Source organism: Synchiropus splendidus, chromosome 1, assembly GCF_027744825.2.
Source record: "Synchiropus splendidus isolate RoL2022-P1 chromosome 1, RoL_Sspl_1.0, whole genome shotgun sequence".
Classification (NCBI taxonomy): Eukaryota; Metazoa; Chordata; class Actinopteri; order Syngnathiformes; family Callionymidae; genus Synchiropus; species Synchiropus splendidus.
Window position 1 is genome coordinate 43,054,324 of NC_071334.1, and position 21,283 is coordinate 43,075,606.

The 21,283-nt window shown below is 41.5% G+C and overlaps 2 protein-coding genes across 3 annotated transcripts in view; both read left to right on the plus strand.

The window, feature by feature from the left end:
• The window catches only part of ptpn13 (protein tyrosine phosphatase non-receptor type 13), a 39,888-nt gene extending 25,488 nt beyond the window's left edge, over positions 1–14,400 (plus strand). The window contains exons 22-49 of one of the 2 annotated variants that reach the window (XM_053877434.1): positions 260–367; positions 598–729; positions 1,848–2,278; positions 3,513–3,644; positions 4,565–4,658; positions 5,278–5,363; positions 5,469–5,610; positions 6,175–6,389; positions 6,515–6,613; positions 7,065–7,438; positions 7,514–7,646; positions 7,906–8,061; positions 8,185–8,356; positions 8,676–8,886; positions 9,017–9,102; positions 9,679–9,734; positions 9,866–10,021; positions 10,139–10,304; positions 10,370–10,456; positions 10,524–10,618; positions 10,693–10,748; positions 10,824–10,921; positions 11,134–11,282; positions 11,358–11,448; positions 12,885–13,222; positions 13,295–13,510; positions 13,759–13,821; positions 13,886–14,400. In XM_053877434.1, the coding sequence (XP_053733409.1) occupies positions 260–367; positions 598–729; positions 1,848–2,278; positions 3,513–3,644; positions 4,565–4,658; positions 5,278–5,363; positions 5,469–5,610; positions 6,175–6,389; positions 6,515–6,613; positions 7,065–7,438; positions 7,514–7,646; positions 7,906–8,061; positions 8,185–8,356; positions 8,676–8,886; positions 9,017–9,102; positions 9,679–9,734; positions 9,866–10,021; positions 10,139–10,304; positions 10,370–10,456; positions 10,524–10,618; positions 10,693–10,748; positions 10,824–10,921; positions 11,134–11,282; positions 11,358–11,448; positions 12,885–13,222; positions 13,295–13,510; positions 13,759–13,821; positions 13,886–13,963 (4,220 nt within the window). In that variant the 3' untranslated portion in view covers positions 13,964–14,400. The remainder of the gene's footprint in view (positions 1–259; positions 368–597; positions 730–1,847; positions 2,279–3,512; positions 3,645–4,564; positions 4,659–5,277; positions 5,364–5,468; positions 5,611–6,174; positions 6,390–6,514; positions 6,614–7,064; positions 7,439–7,513; positions 7,647–7,905; positions 8,062–8,184; positions 8,357–8,675; positions 8,887–9,016; positions 9,103–9,678; positions 9,735–9,865; positions 10,022–10,138; positions 10,305–10,369; positions 10,457–10,523; positions 10,619–10,692; positions 10,749–10,823; positions 10,922–11,133; positions 11,283–11,357; positions 11,449–12,884; positions 13,223–13,294; positions 13,511–13,758; positions 13,822–13,885) is intronic. The other variant, XM_053877445.1, reaches the window with a different exon arrangement.
• An 848-nt stretch (positions 14,401–15,248) lies between these two features.
• sdad1 (SDA1 domain containing 1) lies at positions 15,249–21,198 on the plus strand. The gene is made up of 22 exons (XM_053846290.1): positions 15,249–15,433; positions 15,546–15,650; positions 15,735–15,833; positions 15,911–16,021; positions 16,450–16,521; positions 16,603–16,703; positions 16,788–16,845; positions 16,927–17,005; positions 18,070–18,167; positions 18,237–18,306; positions 18,380–18,483; positions 18,572–18,629; positions 18,698–18,756; positions 18,822–18,898; positions 19,151–19,248; positions 19,498–19,574; positions 19,711–19,837; positions 19,920–20,011; positions 20,083–20,270; positions 20,346–20,430; positions 20,764–20,925; positions 21,006–21,198. The coding sequence occupies exons 1-22, from the start codon at positions 15,344–15,346 to the stop codon at positions 21,051–21,053; spliced, it is 2,058 nt and encodes a 685-aa protein (XP_053702265.1). The 5' UTR covers positions 15,249–15,343; the 3' UTR covers positions 21,054–21,198.
• The last annotated feature ends 85 nt before the right edge of the window (positions 21,199–21,283 follow it).

A 21,283-nucleotide genomic window follows, 5' to 3' on the forward strand; every position in this document is an offset into this window, starting at 1 on the left:
AATGTCAAAATCCATTTTACACCTCTGTGTCATTCAAGTACAGAGTCTCCTGTGAGTGTCTCATTAATTCCACTTGCTCTCTTTTCTTTTGTGTTTTTGTAGTACACTGAAGTTAAAGAAGCAATTTTAAACACTGTATTACGTAAAGAAAGACAAGCGGACACACATTGTGCATGCAGCACAAACTGCTTGAGTCTTCATAAGACACAACCGCAGACAAAAGAGAACATGAGAGAACACTCAATTGTGCTTTCTTCAGGTTTCCAGGTCGTAGGCGGTGGGAGCTCTGGACGGTCTGATCTCGGTACTATCATCAGTTCCATTACTCCGGGTGGTCCAGCTGACCTTGACGGCCGTTTAAAGCCAGGTAGATCTACCACTTCTTCATGCGTTCCCCTAATTGTATGTTTTGGAACCACACAGTGGTTATTGTTTTCAACGCTTGATTTCTGCTGGGAAAAAAACATGAACCTAATGGAGAATGTTTATTTAACTTGTCTCATTTTACATATTAAATGCCATTATTCCGTCTTGTTTCTCAGTTCTTTGTCCTGCCATGTTGTGTCTCTTCAGTTAGTGACAGTCGTAATGTTACAGGTGACCGCTTGATTGCGGTGAACCATGTCAACGTGGAAGGGTTCTCGCACGCGAGCACCGTTGAGCTTCTGCATAATGCTCCTGATGACATGACTCTGCTGGTGTCGCAGCCAAAAGAAAGACTCTACAAAGGTAAAACCATCATTATTCATCTGCCATCTGGTTTGTATTACTACTGTAGCAGTAGTAATCAATTGCAAGCAAAGTCAATCCATGATTAATGCACATTTATTGTTGGCTTTTTTAAGGCTATCACTCTGACATTTCAGTTTTCATCCTCTGAACAGAAATATTCTTATTAATCTCTTATGAACCCATATTTCACCCAGATAAATATTATGATTGTGAATTAAGAGTGCTTGTGCTACTTTTTGTGGAAGTACTGCATTTTTTTACATCAGTTTAATTGGCAGATTTTTGATAATTGATTGTCAAAGTTAGGTAGCCTCCGCAGGTTTAGGCATGGAGGAGATGCAGGGAACGTGGGGGATAAATAGTGTTATCTACTAAATCGGGGTACCTGGTAAACATAGAAGGGGTCAACCATGTATGTATCATGTATGTGACAGAGGAGGACATGAAGAAGGCAGGATGATCAAACTAGGTCAAGGTGGAGGCAACCCCTGACAGGAATTGCAGAAAGAGACAAAGAAGAAGGTGGATAACGTCAAGAAGCCTTTTTCTAGGGATGATCCGATCAGGGTTTTTACTGCCGATCACCAATACTGATCAGCCAGAATGGCGATCATATGGATTGACAATGAATTTGTCATCAAAATGATGAGACCTTCTGTGTACATCGTGAAAACATGAACCATTAAATCATTTTAATTCAGACATGTTTTAATATACCTCTTTAAGAAGGCAAAAAGTAGAAAAAACGTGCAGAATGCAGCAACTATTATGTCAAAAGGACAAATGAAATGCTTTTCAGTTGGTCGCAGTTTGCTGAGTCTCTTGAGACTTAACTATGTCCGTGAAATATTGACATACTGGCCGCTTGTCATGATGAATCATTTTATCATGCAAATTAAAAAGAAAAATGCTTCTTCTGCTGTTTAATTTAATTTCTTCAGCAGAAGAAATAAGCTAAAGTTTGTGGATGTGTACATTTTATGTATAATTAATCTGTATTCAAATTATTTTAATATTTTCATTGTCCACCTTTAAGGAATTGTTGCACGTCATTGATGTATTTTTCAATCGCCACACAATATCTTTCTGGTTAACGACCTCCTTTCTCCCAACAGGTTTTGTGCCATACTTCTCAAAGTCTTCTCTTAAAGCTCTTGACTCAAGCCAGAAAGGAGAAGCAGATGTTGACGGTTCACCAGAGGATCGCATGGCAACAGGAAGCCCCAGCCCTCCTGTCCGCAGTGACTCACCTTCATCCACGTCGTCTCAGGTTCTTCCAAGTCAGGCATCCCCGGACTCTCTCAGAAGCAGTGCTCCTAAAATAAGCCAATCACCAGCCAGTAGAGTCCTACAGTGTCTGGAACGAGCCTCAGGTTCTGCATCTGCTGCACCGGCATCAGAGCCTCTGCCACCGGCTTTGCCACCCAAAACTCGGAAAGCAAAACTCTTGGAGGCTCCCAAACTGATTGAGCATTCAGACTGGGGCGATTCAGACATGGATGAGGAGACTTCCTCCAATAGTCAAGAGAAACAAAAACCCCAAAAGGTAAGGGCTATTTCAGGTGTAAAATAGATCAAGTTAAAGTGTGCTATATGCAAAAAGTAAAAGTATTGGAGGGAATACATTTTCCTTACATCAGAAATTCCTAATGACTACAATGAGTGAGGTTCTGCAATAACCCAACCTTTTGATCCTTTTAACTTGTGCTTTGACAAAATTAAATGTTATTTTAAGTTTCTACCTGTGGCTCGTTAGGTTTTTGCACCGCGCCTGCCACACAAACAATAAATGATTTTTTTTTTTTTAATTTGTTACATTTGTTAAAAAAGTGTCTTCAAATAATAGATCAAAAATATCATAATGTCTCCCACATTGTGAGCCTCTATGCATGTAAGTTATGGCTTAAATCTTAACATCATTCATTCACTCTTAGCAAGTTTGAGCACTGAGCTATGTTGTGGATTTTAGAATTGCATTTCACAGTATGTCATTTTTATTTTTAGCCTTTGATTATTTTGTATTTTTATTTATTTATTTTTTTATGTAGTATAAATGTATAGTAAATTATTTTGCTTTTTCATATTTTATATTTAAATATTGTGCTTGCCCTTTGTGAAAAAATGTATGGGGAATTAGGACCATCTGAGAAGTTTGTTAGTGTTATGCATATGTGTGAGACAGTGAGTGGTGAGGTGTGTTGTAGGAGTGATGGAGGGTTGAAGGTGAGCGGAGGATTACACCAGAGATCAACCCACACCCCCTGTTTGTTTGTTTTTGTTATGGACTGACTGATAGGTGAGGTTTGGGTGGAGGCAACCCTGGGACTCTGAGACAGAGAGCACTGCATTTATGAAGTTGTCCACTCCAGACGTTTTGAAAAGTTTCAGATTCAGCTGGCTGATGCGTGAATTTAATAGCATTTTCCTGTGCATGTGCAGCGCTGGCTGTCACACGTCACACAATCGGTTGTTGTGATCTGCAATGACAGTTAGTGATCTGCATTCACAGATCATGCTGAAATCGGCCGATCATGATCAGTGACCGATCAATCGGAGCATCCCTATTTTTTTTTCCATTTACCTGTTGAGTGCTTGACCTAACCAGCTTGAAGCTTTTGTGTATTTTGCATTAACAACCAAAATGCAAAGCCACTCTGCTTCCTGCATGCAGTCTGCTGAATATCTCTTGTGCCTCACCCTCATCTTCTTTTGGTCTCATCTTCTACCTGCATGTTGCTGCTTGTGATAATTCAGCTTAATGCCCTGTTCTCTGTTTGCAGGAACACATGATGGAAAATTTAAATGGTAATGCGCCAGGTGTCAATAGTCTCCGTCCAGGAGATCTATTTGACATTGAGCTGTCAAAAAAAGACAGCAGCCTGGGCATAAGTGTCACGGTACTGTTCGGCAAGGTTTTCACCCTCTCTTTGTTTTGGGCCCTTCTCCCCGTCATCTCCAGTGTGTCTGTGGTTTGGTCTGCTTTTCTGTGGTCACATCTTAGGTGGCTGAGGGGGCAATCTTCACCCTGCGCTGTAAACGCTTGCTTCTTGTCTTTCCTCTTCATCCTGGTGACATTCACTTGAATCAGCATTGTATCATTTATTTTCTTGAGAATATGGACACTTAACTCAAGCAAAATGAACTGAGAAATCATTCATACTGACCTCAGAACGGATTTTAATTGTTGTTGATAATTATTTCTCTTTCGCACCATAATTGTATATGAGATCCTTTATTTCTACTTACCAGTCAAAGGTCTAGCGAGCCACCTGACCAGTTTTCTGCACTGCTGTAACACACATCTGTTTTAGTTATCTAGTTGTAGCTCCATGTGCACCAAACTTTGTCATCATCCAAAAATCTTGTCATAGAATTGCTTTTTAACCAAATGTTTGTCAGTAACATCACAGTGGAAGTTTTTTTATTCATGCGTGTCAACATCACCATAATGATAAATACTTAACTCCTTGGGATACTGCTTTGTATATTATCTACATAACAATAAAATAATAACATATCTACATAACACATTTTTGATTTGTTGTTTTGTGTTTGACTTTTTTTTAATCCAGAAAATTTGGGAGCCAGAATAATGCTAAATAATTTTTGGACGTTTTGGAACGTGTGGGATTTTCCCAGAACCGGTGAAGATGCCAAATCTTTTTAAATTGGAGCAGTCACCTAAGGAGGATAAAGTATCTATCGTCTAGATTTCCTGTCCATCAAAAAAAAAAAAAAAGGAAAAGAAAAACTTCCACATACCGATCACCCCTAAAGAAATTTGCCATTATCTCAAATGCAATTTTGCTGAAGGTTGTTTTGTCTTCTTTAGGGCGGAGTCAACACATCTGTGCGACATGGAGGCATCTACGTCAAGGCAATCATCCCGAAAGGTGCCGCCGAGCTGGATGGGAGGATACAGAAAGGTAGTGATGGTTTTTGGTGTGAGCGGCAATTATTCACTTTTTAAAGTATAAATTAGCATCAGTGAGACTGAACACCTCCAAGTGTGGGGCTTTGGTTTTAACATCTTATAGTTTATTTCGCCACTACTGCAGATAAAGGAATTGTATTGGGACTTGAGAGCAAAGTCAAGCAAGCAAACAAACATTAGCATAGTTTTCTTCCTCAGACTGAATTGAACTTAACTGAAAATGTTTTTAAGGTTCAGCAAATGAACTCTGTCTAGAACTAGCCAGTTGTACTGGCAACCTCAATGTCCATGTTTCCCTCACTCATGAACAAAACTCTAGCCCTGGTTTTCTCGTTCTGAAACCAAGCAGATATTCCTCACAAGCTGGTGGATCTCACCATCATGATGACTGATGTCCTTCCCTTTAGAGGACTATCTGAGTCTATCTTTTGCTCCGAGCTACTGAAATGGGAAAAGGGTCCCCGGATTCCCATGACACTGTGAACAGGGTAGCACAAAGGTTGATTGCATCTTCACTTTGGCCTGATGGCTGCAAGATCCCGACATGCACCATAACCTGCTCCAGCAAGACTAGAGATTGTGAATTAAGAAATACATTTTTGGCTTTTTAGGTGATCGCGTGGTGGCTGTCAATGGGAAGAGTCTGGAAGGAGCAACTCACCAACAAGCAGTCGAGGCTCTGAGAGACACAGGGCAGGTACATGATGACCCTTGTTAACTTCAAGTTGTTAGTACAATTTATTACATAATAATGGTTTTTGAAGTGGATTATTAACACAACGTTAACTACATATCGTTTCAGACCGTGCATCTATTGCTGGAAAAAGGTCATCTGTCTGCCGACACTGTCCAAGCCCCAGTTACACCCGCGATCAATCAGGACCATGCCAAGGAGCAGTCAGTCGAGGCCAAAGCCAAACCAGAGTACAGTTTTGTAGCACCAGGTGAGACAGACTCTAAAGCTAGTACTCTGAAGTGGTCACATTTCAGTTTTCAGCAGCCCACTTATTTAGCTTTCAGCCTCCCAAAGTCAGTAATGAAGGTATTCTAGAAAGAACTCCCTGTGGTTCAGAACTTATGTATCCTAATTCCTTCCACTCATTTTATTTACTCCCGTCATACAATGTAACTTACTGTTTGTAATCGTGTTTGCAAAGCTAATCAGTGCAAGTCTACAACTTATTAGCAGCACTTTGTTTCCCATTTCGGACGTGGTGCCAGACTTTCTCAGAACCCAGCAGTCCACTTTCTGTTGCCTATTTCCAGTTATTCCCTGCAAGTCTGGTGCTGTGTGAAGTGGCTTTTTTATTCAGTTAATATTTTCCTCCAATAGCTACAAATCACACAGGCTATTTTTCCTCCTTTTTTCTGTCTTCATTCTCTTATTTCCCTCTCTTAGTTGTTGGTCAGAAGAAGAAAATACAATTTCTGAGTTACTAAGACTATTACTTTTAATAACCCACATTCCCCCCTGCACCACCCAACACTCATGTATGTTCCCATCCTAGACAACGTTTTCGAGGTTCTGCTGCTGAAGAACACGTCAGGCCTGGGCTTCAGCTTCAGTCGAGAAGAGAACATCCCAGGTGAACCGACTGGCTCCAGCATGGTGCGAGTTAAAAAGCTGTTCCCTGGACAGCCAGCTGCTGAAAGCGGCCGCATCCAAGTGGGTGACGTCATTATGAAAGTCAATAAGACCCCTCTCAAAGGACTCTCACAGCATGTAAGCAGCATTTTTATTGTACCTTTGGGATAATACTGTGCCTTTAGTTTGCAGTCCAATGTCTCCGTATTCTGTATTGTCCTGACTCTTTCATGCAGTAGTTTATATTCTGGCACCTTTTGCAGGAGGTCATATCAGCGTTAAGAGGAACCGGGCAAGAGGTGACTTTACTCCTCTGTAGACCTGAAATAGGCGTTCTTCCTCCACTGGAAACTTCAGCCCTAGTAAGTTCTTCTCTCTCTCATGTTTAGGGGTGGGACACGATGAAAAAATCTGTTATTTTTTATATATATTATATATTTTATAATAACCTGTTATTTAATGCACTGTACCAGTTGAGATGAGAATGATCAGATTTAAGTTGAGTCTGTTCACGTGAGCTTAAACATCGAGATGGAAGTGCTCTAGTGTTAACTCTTTTTGTTTGTGCTTGGATCCTGAAATGTTTTAAACTTACATTTTTCCTTCCATCAGCCAGTCTCATTTATTCTCCTTCATCATGAAGGTTTTGTTTCTGACATCAGATTGTAGAATGTGGAGAACCTTGAATTGGCGCGCTAAAAACTTTTTGACTTGAAATATCTGTGTTACTAAATTATTTACTTTGTCTGCAGTTTATACATTTGTCAGTTTAAGTAGTTTAAAAACCATATTAACTTTAGATTTTCCTCGCAGACACCCATGCCGTCCCCAAGGAAGCCACCACTGACCCAAGTGGAACCCAAACAAAATCTAAGCTATGCGGCCTCTCCAGATGCAAAAGCTAAAAGTAGCTTGGGTACTGTGGAAACCGCGCTCGAGAGACTGCAGCTGAAAACACCGGGACGACGCAACAGTTACAGTGATAGTACCGATGGTGATGAGGAGGTGGAGGAAGCATTCAGCTCCAAAAACATGGAGCATACCAGACAGGCCTGGGAGCGCAGCATTTATCAGACCCCCAACAGTAACCTGGGGGGCTATGACAATGCTGCTCAGCTTGATGAATCTGTCCACTCTGGTTTTTACACACCAAACCTGTCGATGACGCGGTCAGACTTCAATAAAAGGTAAATGCTTTGATTCATGATCCTTTATAGTCACTTGCAGTTGACTGAATTCTTTGGTCTTGCTGCGCCCATCAGTCTCCAGTCTTCTCTTGGCCCAGCAATGCCTCATTCTACCTCCCCGAGTCCAGATCCGCTGCCGCCCCCCCTGCCTTTGCCTTTGAACCTCACAGCAACTGCGAACGGACAAGAAATGGAGGAACTTGTACCGGTGAGGAGAGCAGCATCCCTAGTGTCCCTACTTCATGGCTCCTACAAGGGCAACATAAGCCTTTACCATGTTGACCTACTATTAAATATGCAGGACAGAAATCCCAGGTCACAGTGTGCATGTGTTAATAAGCTTTCTCTGCCAAGGACTCATCCTCACCCTCTTAAAATCTTTGTTACTCTTTCGCACAAAATACTTACCTTGCAATGCCAAACAATCCAAATAATGTGGGATTTGTTTCTCACGTTTTCTTCACTAGGAAGCAGAGCTGCACGTTTCTCTCTCAAAGTCAGAAAAAGGCAGTCTTGGCTTCACACTTACCAAAGGAAATGATTATGGTTGTTTCATCCATGACATCATCCAGGATCCAGCTAAAGGAGATGGCAGGCTTCGGCCAGGAGACAGGATGATCATGGTGGGGACACATCTTTCAAGTTGTGCATAACGAAAACTACAAAACACTGGTTGAATACAGAGTTTTTGCTGTCATCGTATTAATTATGATACTTTAAATTTGTATTTTTTCCCCCATTTGCAGGTGAATAACACGGATGTCACGAGTATGGGTCACACTGAGGTGGTGAATCTTGTACGTGCTGCACCTCGCATGGTGGACCTGGTAGTGGGAAGGGTGCTTGAAGCTCCCAGGCCACCTTTTGAGGCCCACATTCTGCCTGACATCTGTCTCAGTGACAACCAACAACCCCTGGGTAAGCTAGAACCAGTACTGTAAAACCACAGTGGACAATTCACTTTTCTAAGGGGCCACATTATGTACCCCTTGCCAAGGGCTGTCAAGCACAAATGATGCCTTAATGTGATAAGAATACTTAACTAAATCGAAAGCAAAAAAAGATGTGGTTATGTGTTTTTTAATATACATACAAGTATACATATAAATGAAGTATTTGTCAAGGTACTTGACAGATACTTTTGTTCTAAATTCATACTTTTCCCAAGAATGCTGTAGTGAGACAATCTCCTTTATTTTTACTTGACTTAATTCCGCCCCCCATACTTTATCTGCAGGTTTGATTCTGGACGGTGGTAGTGACAGCATGTATGGGGTCTTGTTTGTAAGAGACGTCCTAGCTGGATCTGTGGCCTCTGAAGAAGGAAGCTTAAAGGCACTGGACCTGATCCACTACATCAACGGAGTCCCCACTCAGGACCTCACCCTCAGTGAGAGCACAAGACTGTTGGAGCTTTCCCGCAGCAACTTGACCCTCAAGGCTACAAGGTGCATACTCTGAAAACACGATGACTCAGCGTGATATGTAGTGTACTAATTTTGATGAGTCTTTTACACATGATGTGCAAACAGCTGCTCAATTCCACATCAGTTATTCATGTCTTGTCCTGGTTAACAGGGACGGGCAGCCCGTTTTCCCCGGACAGAAGAGTGTCTCTTTTCTCAACAACAACCTTGGTCCGGAAGTGTCAGCCAGTATTAATGGTTTGTGTTCATTAAAGATAGCTATTTCCTCTGAACCAAATGTACATTTTATGATTCATTCTTGAAGTTTATATACTTCCTTTGCGACTGCCTCAAAGGCAACTTCTGCAGACACAAGGTTCAATGGCTTTTTACAATCACACTGAAGCCCAAAAAGAACATGGCACTTAACACTGTCCTCTGCTGGAGAAAAAAATAAATACACCATTTAAGTACTCAATTGCCTGAAAATTCCCCATTTTTGAACTGTCCTCTCTTCACAAATAAAAAATGAAATGCAGTATTGATTTTCAAATATGTTTACAGTATTTGATACATTTGAGCACAGTTATATTCAAGTCCCCTATTGTGTGAGTAAAAAACTCTGCCTGTCTCTCTAACAAATTGAAAACATGGTATCATATGTCAGTCACTCTAGACAAACAGACCCCAAACAGTCATGCACAAGTATGATAGGTTCATGAACTTTTGAGGAAATGCAGAAATCTGAGTGTTCAAAAACAAATCCCGGCTCTGAAGGCTCTGAAATGGGGGTTTCAATAAAAACGTTTTTCTTTTGCTCACGTTTCATTCTAGGATTCTTCAAAGCAGATGATCCTCGAGATTCTTTCAGTGCACTTTGTCCTGTTGAGGTACCATTTATATTTCCAATGTCCAATCATCTTAAGTTTGACATTTACCAGTTAACTATTTTTTGGTAAATTAAATAAGAATAGAATTGTAATAATGCGGTCAATTGACAGTTGTTCTTTCACTTTTGCAGGAGGAAATAATAACTTTGGATCTAGAAAAGCCGCCATCTGGAGGCCTTGGCTTCTCTGTGATTGGTGGAGAAAGAGGCATATTTATCAAATCTTTAACACCAGGGGGGCTCGCAGAGTCATCAGGCAAACTACAGATTGGCGATCGGCTCTTGAAAGTGAGTGAGGTTTTTTTTTTTTTTTTTGCTGGATTTGAGATCCATAGCATATTTTCTCTCTGGTATTTCCCGAGTGGATAGAATAATGTGTTTGAATTTGTTTGTCCTTGCTTAAAGGTCAACGACGATCTCATGACAGGTGTGTCACACACCAAAGCCGTCACCACTGTACGCAAGGCCACTGGTCTGGTTCACCTCGTAGTGTCCAGGCCTCCAGACCAGAGCCCCAACACTTACCTGGCCTATCTACCCATGAACTCTAACACCTACAATGGGAACACAGGTGTGATCAATACAAGTCTGAGGTGCGACTTGATGAGTGATCGGCAGATTTCCTGTCTCTTTTAGATCTGAGTGACGACAGCGGAGTGAAGAGTAAGCTGTGCAGTCCCGATGAAGAGTTGAAGTCCAAAGTGCCGTCTCTTCCACCCATAGGTATGAAGCACTGAGCCACACCTGTCACTGTTGTTAGCTTCACTCTATGTTTATATGTATTTCACAGATTATGATGAGCTGGATAAAAGGACTGAACCAAGTGCAGAGCTGTCGGAGGACACCGACTGTGACGGCTCTTCTCTCCCTGAAGACTCGCCTAAGGTCTGGCATCGCACCCTCCATCCGTGTTGATCCTCTGAAGTTGTCTGACTAGTCGTTTTGCTCTGCATGCTTAGAGTTCCAGAAAAGTGGAGTGGCAGGAAGAGAGTGTGGACGATCCAGGCAATGAAAAGTAGGAATCGCATCATGATTTCAGTTAAATGAGGTTCCTGTCTGTCTTTACTCCAGTTTCTCTGTGGACTTACAGCTATCTGCAAATGAGTGCCGGTCAAACAGAAGAGGACGAGATCACATGGGGAAGTGATGAGCTGCCTATTGAATCGATGAACTCTTTGGCAAGAGATGGTGAGGAGTAAACTGTTATAGGCTCAAGCTTGCTGAATCATCGATTTGATCTCAGACTGCATCGAGATTGTTATACATAATGTCGTCTTTAATGTGTGCATGCTGTATGTTCAGGGTTTGATACCAAAAATGAATCGATTGAACACTATTGATTTTTTTGGTTCATTTAAGTTCCTTTTTGTCTCGCTTTGTTCCCCTTTACGATTTTTCAGATGGCCCGATCATCACAGAAGACGAGCTGACGTCCTTGCCCCTTGTCAGGGTCGTTCCTGATGGTCAGTACATGGGTCCAAAACTCAGCACTGTGGTCAGAATGATAAGAGGGCTGCTGGAGCAGAAGGTGCCGCTGCAGGAATTTGAAGTAACAATCCATTTTTCTTCCACTATTGCAAGTTTGTGTGCCTTTTATTTTATTGAATCTGTTTCTGCTTTGTAGAATCTGCAAAACCTCCAGCCTCTCGATGACTGTTTGATCGGTCAGACAAAGGAGAACAAGAAGAAAAACCGCTACAAGAATATTGTTCCTTGTAAGTCACATTTAAATGTATTGACTCATATCGGTCATTCATATAGCGTTTTTTCTGCCATCTGCTATGGTGTGAAAAACCGCCTAGAACAGTGTTTGTCAGACATTTCAGGCTGCGGCACACTTCATTCATTGAAAAAAATCCAGAGGCACAACACCCAAGGAACCTCGGCCAAAGCACAATTGTGCTCTGTTCAAAGTCTTTGTCAAAATCCCTTTTTAATTTGTGAAAATATGTACAGTAGCTACTGGCACTCACCTATTATGCGATTTGCAGAAACAAATGGCAGAAAATATATTTGTGTAGAAATGTCTCCAGAAAGGTCTGGGAAATATGTCAAAATATGCCATGATTTATTTATTCACTATTTATCACAATCTCATATATATTTTTGACACTAACTCGCACGTTTCTAGTCAGTGTTTGTCTTAAAGGAAAAAATAAATCTCAGATACTGATCACATGGATTGTCAATTAATTTGTTATCAAAATGAACAGACCTCCTTTGTGCATGATGTGAAAACATCAACCATTAAATCATTTTAATTCAGACATGTTTTAATATCCCTCTTCAAGAAGGCAAAAATAGAAGAAAAAAAAAACCTTGCAGGATGCAGCAACTTTTCTGTCAAAAGGACGACTGAAAAACATTTAATTTGATGTGAGACGTCGCAGTTTGGTGAGTCTCTTGAGAAATATTTACATACGGGCCGCTTGTAGCGGGACTCTGAGACAGAGAGCACTGCACTGATGAAAGTTTCCACTCCGGATGTTTTCAAAAGTTTCAGATTCAGGTGGCTGACGAACGCTGCACCTGACTCCAAAACTGCAACGGATCCGGTTGTTTCCACATATAATGACGCTGCTCATCTAGCTCAATGAAATTACTGATAATTTCTAGGGCAATTAGCTTTGCGTTCCGAATGTCACGCTCGGACCGGCGGGTGTTGCTAAGCGCAAGCTGCGCTAACAGCCTGCTGCTGAGGAACCAGCGCTCTCGCTTTCATGAGCCCAGAAAACTCTGTGCTCCTTCAAGTGCTGGAGCTTTAAATGGCGTGTTTCATTTGAAGGCGCGTCCCTGCACAGCATTTTCCTGTGCATGTGCTGCAGGATGCAAACTTGACATGACAGATTGAAAGAAGCTCCGCAGCAGACTGCTGCTGCTGAGACATCACAGCGGGGCTTCATCAGAGCACTGGCTGTCACAGGTGATCAGTTGTTGTGATCGGCAAATGAGAGTCAATCGGCCGATCACGATCGGTGACCAGTCGATCGGAGCATCCCTAGTTTTCACACTACCATTTCAAATCATTTTTGATAGCTTGTGATAGCATAATTGGAATCATGTAAGCGTTTTGGAAATGAGGCCTGCAATTCTTGTTTATTTGTTTAAAAGAAAATTGCATTCACTCTTGCAACATTCTCTTGTGTCCCAGTTGATACGACTCGTGTGATGCTCGGCCAAGAGGGCGGCTACATCAATGCCAACTTCATCAACATGCCTGTGAAGGATGAGAACTTCATGTACATCGCATGCCAGGGGCCCCTTCCCACCACGCTGGGAGACTTTTGGCAAATGGTCTGGGAGCAGAAATCCAACGTGATCGCCATGATGACTCAGGAAGTGGAGGGAGGTAAAGTGAAGTGTCAGCGGTACTGGCCAGACACGCCGATGTCACCGGAGATGGTGGACGACAGGTTACAGATCATGCTCATTAAAGATCAACATCTGGACAACTTCATCATCCGACTCATTGAAGTCAAAGATTCCCAGGTGCGTTACAGTTTGCGTTCATTTAGTACCGTTTGGGTGCCATTAACTTGCCCGTGCAATTGTCTTGGTCAGACAAATGAAGTTCAGCTTGTGACTCACCTGAACTACATGGGATGGCCGGATCACGGAACTCCATCACAACCAGAGCAGCTGCTCACGTTCATCTCCTACATGAGGCACGTCCACCGATCAGGACCGATCATCACGCACTGCAGTGCTGGCATTGGTCGCTCAGGAACCCTCATCTGTATAGACGTGGTGCTGGGGCTCATCAGTAAGGACGCAGACGTAAGTTGTGCCAGGTGCTATGGGGGAGTTCTCACTCTCAACAGTAGGCTAAAAAGAAAGACTTGGACTGGAGTCAGGCAATTACTTAGGCACAGCGAACGACATATTCATGTAAACCACATCAAGATGTAAAGGGAGATTTGCTTGAGGGATAGAAACTGACCTCCAGCTGATGGTACTAGAATCATTGGTCTGTCTGTGATCATAATAAAATGTTTTAATTACTTATATTCAGATTTTTCTTGCAGTTTGATATTTCAGATGTCGTCCGTAACATGAGGCTCCAGAGGCACGGAATGGTCCAGACTGAGGTGAGCTTAATCTCCCCTGCATTAACACTGTGTTGTTTTAACTTTTGTTTATTTCCTTGGACAGGACCAGTATATTTTCTGCTACCAGGTGATCCTCTACGTCCTCAGGTGCCTTCAGGCTGAGGAGAACATCTCTGGATAGTAGAAAGCACATGATCAATGTTGTAGGAGAACAAAATAAAAATGGAGGAGAGTTGACGTGGGCAAATGTTGCCAAATTACACTACATGTCTAGAACTTTAAAAATACTTTGAGTCTTTTAAGAAGTCTATATTTTTATGTTTGCTATCACGTTCTCTGTCTCTGGCTGCTACTCCCTTTTTCAGTGCATTCATGAGAACTGCTGATTGTATTTCCTGTTGTCTCCTATCAGAGAACAAATTCTATGAAATGTCTTTCATATATGATGTGGAACAAAATGGTACTTGTCTATTATGAATCCTGTTTCTGATGCTGCACCATGTCTTGACAGAATACTATGTCAGTATTTGCTTTGTAAATCTATTATACTGTAATTTCTCACTGCCGGAGGTAAATGATGAAATTAAATGTGTAAATATTCCTCTCCTGAAAATTAAAATGGATATGTTTTAAATGTAAAGCCATTTTCCTGTTGTTTTTTTTATTTTACATGTATACTATAATGACTGTAAGATCAATACCCTTGGGATATCTTGACTGAGTAGATTTCAACCATCACTTATGAAGAATCCTGGAATATGACCATAATAAACAAGATCTCAGTGACCAAAACGGGTAGGAAAACCAGGGATAATTCATGAATTATGAATGAGAGGCTGGTCAACCAGTTGGGGGAAAATGGATGATTTAATGTCCATTTTTAATTCTGAAAAAACAAATTATGAAACTAATCAGATTTAGCCTTCGCAATCTGAAAGCTGCGGATTATACGGTAATAGCAAAATTTACCTAAAAATACATATATATCCTAAATTAATTTTGAAGTCTTCTGGCAAAAAAAGTTAATTTTGATCACCGAAACATAAATCTGTCCTCAATTTACGAAATGCTCGTTTATTTTAATGTGCCATGTAAAGAACCTAAATCCGCAATAATCACTGCTCAGGTCCAGTAACAATAAACATTATTTTAATTCCTTTAGGATAGTAAGAAAATATTTTAAATTGGGAATTATTCTCCACGAATGAGATTTACGGCCAGACAGAGAAATAAGATGTTTCACGTGACTGAAGTCGCAGTAATAATACGTGAGTTTAGTCGCTATATTCTCAACACTCATCGGGATTTGTAACATAAAATTAAAACAGCTAGAATACAACCCCAACTTACAAACAACTGCATGAAGGTTTTTTTTGTTTTGTTTTCACTACATTTTTTTGTAAGTGTAGTCGTGTTTTTACGAGTCTAACGTTGGGCGGAAGTGACGCCACAGTCGTACATGACAGTTCCGAGTAATGGCGGCGTGCGTGCATGCCATGCTGGTCTGTTAATTAAAAACTTTTTTTTTCCCCGTACGCTATCTCCAAAATAAGCATCAAACATGTCCGGAAGACAGAGCAACAAGCTGCCGAACAACTTGCCACAATTGCAGAATCTTATCAAAAGAGATCCACAGTCGTACTTGGAGGAGGTAAGTGTTGCTAGCAGGAGATGCTAAAGTTGTTGTTGGCCAGCAGGGATGTGGTTGGTGTTTGGAACCGATTGCCTAAACTAACACGCCGTTATTACTGCGTCTTTGCCAGTTTCTGCAACAGTACAGACATTTCGAGTCCAATGTACAGATTTTTAGACTGCAGCCTGACAAGCCAAACAAGGAACTGGCAGAACTGGTGATGTTCCTCGCTCAGGTAACGCATACAGCTCTTATTATCTTGTAACATTCGTCGACTGCATGTTTTTTTTTTAAACCAACGCGTTTGACTGTCATTCAGGTTGGCCACTGCTATACACAGCATCTGTCAAAATTTCCTCAAGAACTAGCACAGCTGCTTCTGACCCACCACACAGTCGTAGAAGCTGACCTTAGGATGGTATGGTCAAGATGTTCTTACTACATATGTATTTCACCAAACATTCTTGTGTATTTATCAAACCTTATTCCTGACAGACCTTCTGTAAAGCTCTCATACTCCTGAGGAACAAGGACCTGATTGACCCTTCCAGCCTCCTGGAGCTCTTTTTTGAGCTCCTCAGATGTCATGACAAACTGTTGAGAAAGGTAGGAACCCTCTCTCTCTGGCGTTTGCTTTGTTGTTCATTTATGTGGTTTTTATTCATTTAAATCCATGATGTTTTTATGTCATTTCCTCCTGACATGTTGTTATTCATTCTGTCCTTCAAAATAAATTGAAACATACACTATTTCTCAGTTGCCATTGTAGTAAGTCCATATTCCTTGTACAGTACATAATGACTCATTGATGATTGTAAATTAATTTTATATTATGTGGTTTCGGTTGCCAGCTTAGGTTGTTTTCTTCAGGTTCTGTTTTGAGTTTGTGCTGTACTTTTCAAGACTATTTATTTGTGCTGTCGATGGACTGGCTGTCGGTTTTCTGCCTCTTAGGTAGCGGGGATCGGCCGGTTAACCTAGACAGAGAATAAGTGTCTGAAATGGAGTGAATGGATTTGTGTTTCTCTTCACAGACATTATACACACACATTGTAACAGACATAAAGAACATCAACGCTAAGCATAAGAACAACAAAGTTAACACAGTAAGTGTTTGGTTGTTGTGCTGATCATTTTAATCTGTAGCTTTCTTGATGACTTACCTTTTTACACTCTTTGTGTGACAGATGTTGCAGAACTTCATGTATACCATGCTCAGAGATCGTAACCCAATTGCAGCAAAGATCTCTCTGGACGTAATGGTGGAGCTTTACAAAAGGAACATTTGGTTTGTGTCAACTGTCCTCTATTTTTATTGTGCTTTGCTTTTTGTCTCCCGTTTCACCTGCCATTTCTTTTTGTTTTACCATAGGAATGATGCAAAAACTGTTAATGTCATCACAACAGTGTGTTTTTCCAAGGTCACAAAGGTAAGCGTTAGATTTTCGTGCTGTGTTCAAATGGTATGTTTATAAGATCAAATGTAAATGCTTGTTATTTTTCTCGTGTAGATTCTTGTTGCAGCTCTGAAATTCTTCTTGGGCACAGATGAAGATGAGAAGAAGGATAGTGATTCAGACTCAGAGGCAAGTAACTTTCATGAATGACGTTTGGTCTAGATGGCTTAGTTTTGTTACCAGTGGATCCATAAGGCTTTGTTTTGTCAGAATTTGGGATGGCCGATAAATTATCGTTCACGATATACCGCCAAAAACAATCTCCACAATTCAGCATCTCACGATAAATTCGCTAAACACGCGGCTCAGTCACTGCATTTTTATTAGATGGAGTGGTCCTCATAGGTTCTCTGACGCAGTGGTCTGCCTTGGTTCACATCAACATATGCAGGTCTCCCGCTGCGCTGGCGTCTCGGCGAAACACCGTAGTGAAAATAGTTGGATATTGGACGGAGCTCCGCTCCGGTATTGGCAGGGCCGTCCTCTTCCGCGTCCCCATTAGGATTCACTGATCGCGGACACACTCTCACAGGCAGCGCTAATGCTACGACCCGGCATCAGTTAGGGACCATCAACAAATGCTAGCACGCTCAAAGTATTACTGAAATCTTCAATAAGGCAATGGAAAACAACCATTTTAGGAGAGAGAATTGTGAAAGGGTTTTTTCATCACACAAGACAAAGGACTGAGAGTTTGTATCATGATTTGGAGAATAGAATATGACTAAATGATCATTTATGCACATGATTTCTAATATTTCTTCAATAGCATCTAGGAAATGTGTCCAGACTGGTGCATAGTTAAAGTCAACTGTTTAGAGACATGAGATACAGCAGAGAGATGCTCAATTTGACCCCTAAATAAAGCTGGCAGAGCAGTCTGTCAGACACCAGCTAACTATTATATTTAAACATAAACAAATAATGATGTTGGAGACAAACTCCAAGTGTCATCATGAAACAGTTTCAAGAGAGACGGTTGTGTCCAACATGGAATAGAATCAAAATGGATTTATTGCTGAAATTACAACATTTATCGTGATAATATTTTTGGCCATGTCACCCATTCCTAGTCAGAATATACCCAAAAGTAGTGTTGAGGCCACCTAATATAATCTATTTCTCTTGGTTTTGAACTGCGATGGTACTGAAACCCACGGTTTTGTGTGATTGTTTGTTGTCTTGATCTTCAGGCAGAGGGACCCTCAGCACGAGACCTCATGGTGAGATACTCCACTGGCAAGAAGTCCACTAAAAACAAGAAGAAGTTAGAGAAAGCCATGAAAGTTTTAAAGGTACCTCTTCAACCTGTGACCCTCATAGTTGTGCTCAGAATTGTCATTACCTCTTTATGTTTTCCTTAGAAACACAAGAAGAAGGGTAAAGCAGAAGTGTTTAATTTCTCTGCAATCCACCTCATTCATGATCCACAAGGTTTGTCCACCTGCATGTGAACCACAGCTGTGTAGATCAGCTCGCTCACTTATTTGTTCACAATACTTTTTAGATTTCTCTGAAAAACTCTTGAAACAGTTGGAAACCTCTCATGAGCGTTTTGAGGTGAAGATCATGATGATGGAGCTCATATCCAGGCTGGTAGGAATCCATGAGGTGAGTGACAGGAAGCTGTGTGGGATCTTGCGAATATTTCACACTCATTCATTCATGTTTTCCCCCTTTACATATCATTGCTCTGCAGCTCTTCTTGTTCAATTATTACCCCTTCATCCAGAGGTTCCTTCAACCACACCAGAGAGGTAATGAATGCATGTTTTGCTTTCGTGACAACATGCTTTCATGTCATTTCCTCCTCCTTTCTTTTTAGATGTGACCAAGATTCTCCTCTGTGCTGCTCAGGCCTCCCACCAACTGGTCCCCCCTGAGGTAAGACTACTGACATTTCAGCGACTTGAATGTGGCAGGGTGCAACTCTATTTTGTTTCTGGCAGATCATTGAACCGGTGATTATGACCATTGCCAACAACTTTGTGACAGACCGAAATTCAGGCGAAGTTATGACAGTGGGGTAAGAATTTGCTGTGATATGTCTTGTGTCTGAATTGTCAATGGGACATATGTTGCATGCTCAGTGTCGTGACTTGAACTATTGACGCTACTTTACTGAGCCAGTGTGTCAGTTTATTGATCAATGCACAGAGCATATGAGACCTGTACGTCTTGGATTTCATCTTGAGCCAACCGTCCTGTGTGAAGCATAAAACGAGACCCTCGGTTGAATCTGTTAAGTTAAACAATGTTCCTCCCATGTCAAACTCAGAATCAACGCCATCAAGGAAGTGGCCGCTCGCTGTCCACTGGCCATTAATGAAGACCTTCTGCAGGACTTGTCACAGTACAAGACCCACAAGAACAAGAGTGAGTTACGACATCTGTGTTTTACCTCAGTGGTCCCCACCCCTTGGGCTGTGAGAGGAGAGTTGGTGAGTCTATGCGGGCACACAAACATGCAGAGGCCTCATATGACGGTTCAAAGTGGCAACTTCATATTCCCCGGGCCATGTTCCAATTGTTCACTGGTCCGCAGTGCTAAAAAGGTTGGGGACCACTGTTTTACCGCACCATTTTTCAGCTCCGTTCGAAATATGTGTATTTTTTTGCCTTCAGATGTGATGATGTCTGCGAGAGCTCTGATAATGCTGTTCAGGAATCTGAATCCTAAGATGCTGCACAGGAAAGACAGAGTGAGTAAACGTCCTGCGACTTTAGTGATATCATCATCATCATTTACCTTGAATGGGGGGGTTGGTAGCGTGATGTTTAACATTCAAATGCAAAATAAGTATTTCAGAGGTGCTTACTGTTAGTTGTTCCACTCAGGGAAGGCCCACAGAGGCATCAGCAGAGGCTCGAATCAAAGGTTACGGTGAGCTTGAAGCGAAAGATTACATCCCCGGTGCTGAGGTTCTGGAGGAGGAGAAGAAAGAAGGAGAAGAGACAGATGAAGGTCAGGAGTTACTCTTTGGGCCTTCATATTTTTTTGCGTAAAACTGGTAAACAAAAAAAACATTGTTTTGGCCCTACAACAGACGGCTGGGAGAGTGCCAGTGTGAGTGGAGACGATGAAGATGGCGAGTGGGTCGATGTTCATCACTCGTCAGATGAAGACACCGGAGAAGTGGTGAGGCTTTTTTCCTTGCACAGTTTCCAGTCAGCTAAGTGGATTTGTGTTCATGTTGTCTGTGTGAACAGGAAGAGAAGCTTCAAAACATCCCTCCGGAGGAGCGACGTGCCAAAGCAGCCGCCATCAGCGCCAGTCGCCTCCTCACACAGGAGGACTTCAAGAAGATCCGCCTGGTCCAGCTGGCAAAAGAGGTCAACGCTGCGCCACACAAAGGCCAGAAGAGAAAAATGGTGGATTGTGATGATGAAGCTGAAAGGTAAGACTTTTTTTTTCTTTTTTTTGGGTTTGATTGTGATATCAACAAACGTGTGAACTTTTCCCATCCTTCTAGAGGGGAGCTGCTGACATTGAGGGACATTGAGAAACTACACAAGAAACCAAAAGCAGACAAGGAAACACGACTAGCAACAGCTATGGTAAGGCTTTTAGTGTGTTTCTGAACATATTTTGATTTAAACATAGTGTGTTTTCAGTTATTACCCAGTCGGGCATAATCTTTTTTTGAACACAAGTCTGAAGTCTCAGTATCATGATGTGGCCTTCAGATTATGTCGTTGATTTTATTGACATGGCCTTTCAGTTTCGACATCAACATGCGGTGAATGTGGAGTGATGTGGAGTTCTGTTTAAGCTAGTTTAAATATCACCTTCAAAACAATTGAAATAGAAATGGAAGAGGGCGATAATGACATACTGTGGAGGTTATCTCTTCTGTATTCCAGTGTGCATTCTACATGTTTCTTCTTTAGGCTGGTAAAACCGATCGGAAGGAGTTTGTCAACAAACGGATCAAGCTCAATCCACATGCCAGCACCAGCAACAAGGAGAAGAGGAAGACTAAGAACTTCATGATGATGAGATACAGTCAGAATGTCAGGACAAAAGGCAAACGCTCCTTCAGAGAGAGACAGGTGAGCACATCAGCTGAATCCATGTTGGATTTTACTGTTCAAAATTTCACATTTGGCTCAATTTTTTCTTCTTCTTCCAGATTGCCCTAAAAGAGGCACTTCTGAAGAAGCGCAAGCAGCATAAGTAACACGTGGCTTCAACGCTTAAATCCACATGATGGACAGCTGATGGCACTGCAGCACTAAACTATCATGTTTTGTCACTGCAGTACTCTGAAGTATCTTCAGATCAATATTATATTGTTATTATGCGTACATGAAGTGCATATGAACTTGGTGAAATAAATCATTTTTGATTACGGTTTGTGTTCATCTCTCTTTTTAAATCGTATAAAAGTAGGTATAATAATTGAGCGCT

Coding starts and splice junctions, on each gene's coding strand:
- sdad1 (XM_053846290.1), top strand. CDS start 15,344: ATGTCCGGAAGACAGAGCAACAAGCTGCCGAACAACTTGCCACAATTG. Junction 15,651..15,734: donor TGGTGATGTTCCTCGCTCAG/GTAACGCATACA, acceptor ACTGTCATTCAG/GTTGGCCACTGCTATACACA. Junction 19,838..19,919: donor AGGAGAAGAGACAGATGAAG/GTCAGGAGTTAC, acceptor GCCCTACAACAG/ACGGCTGGGAGAGTGCCAGT.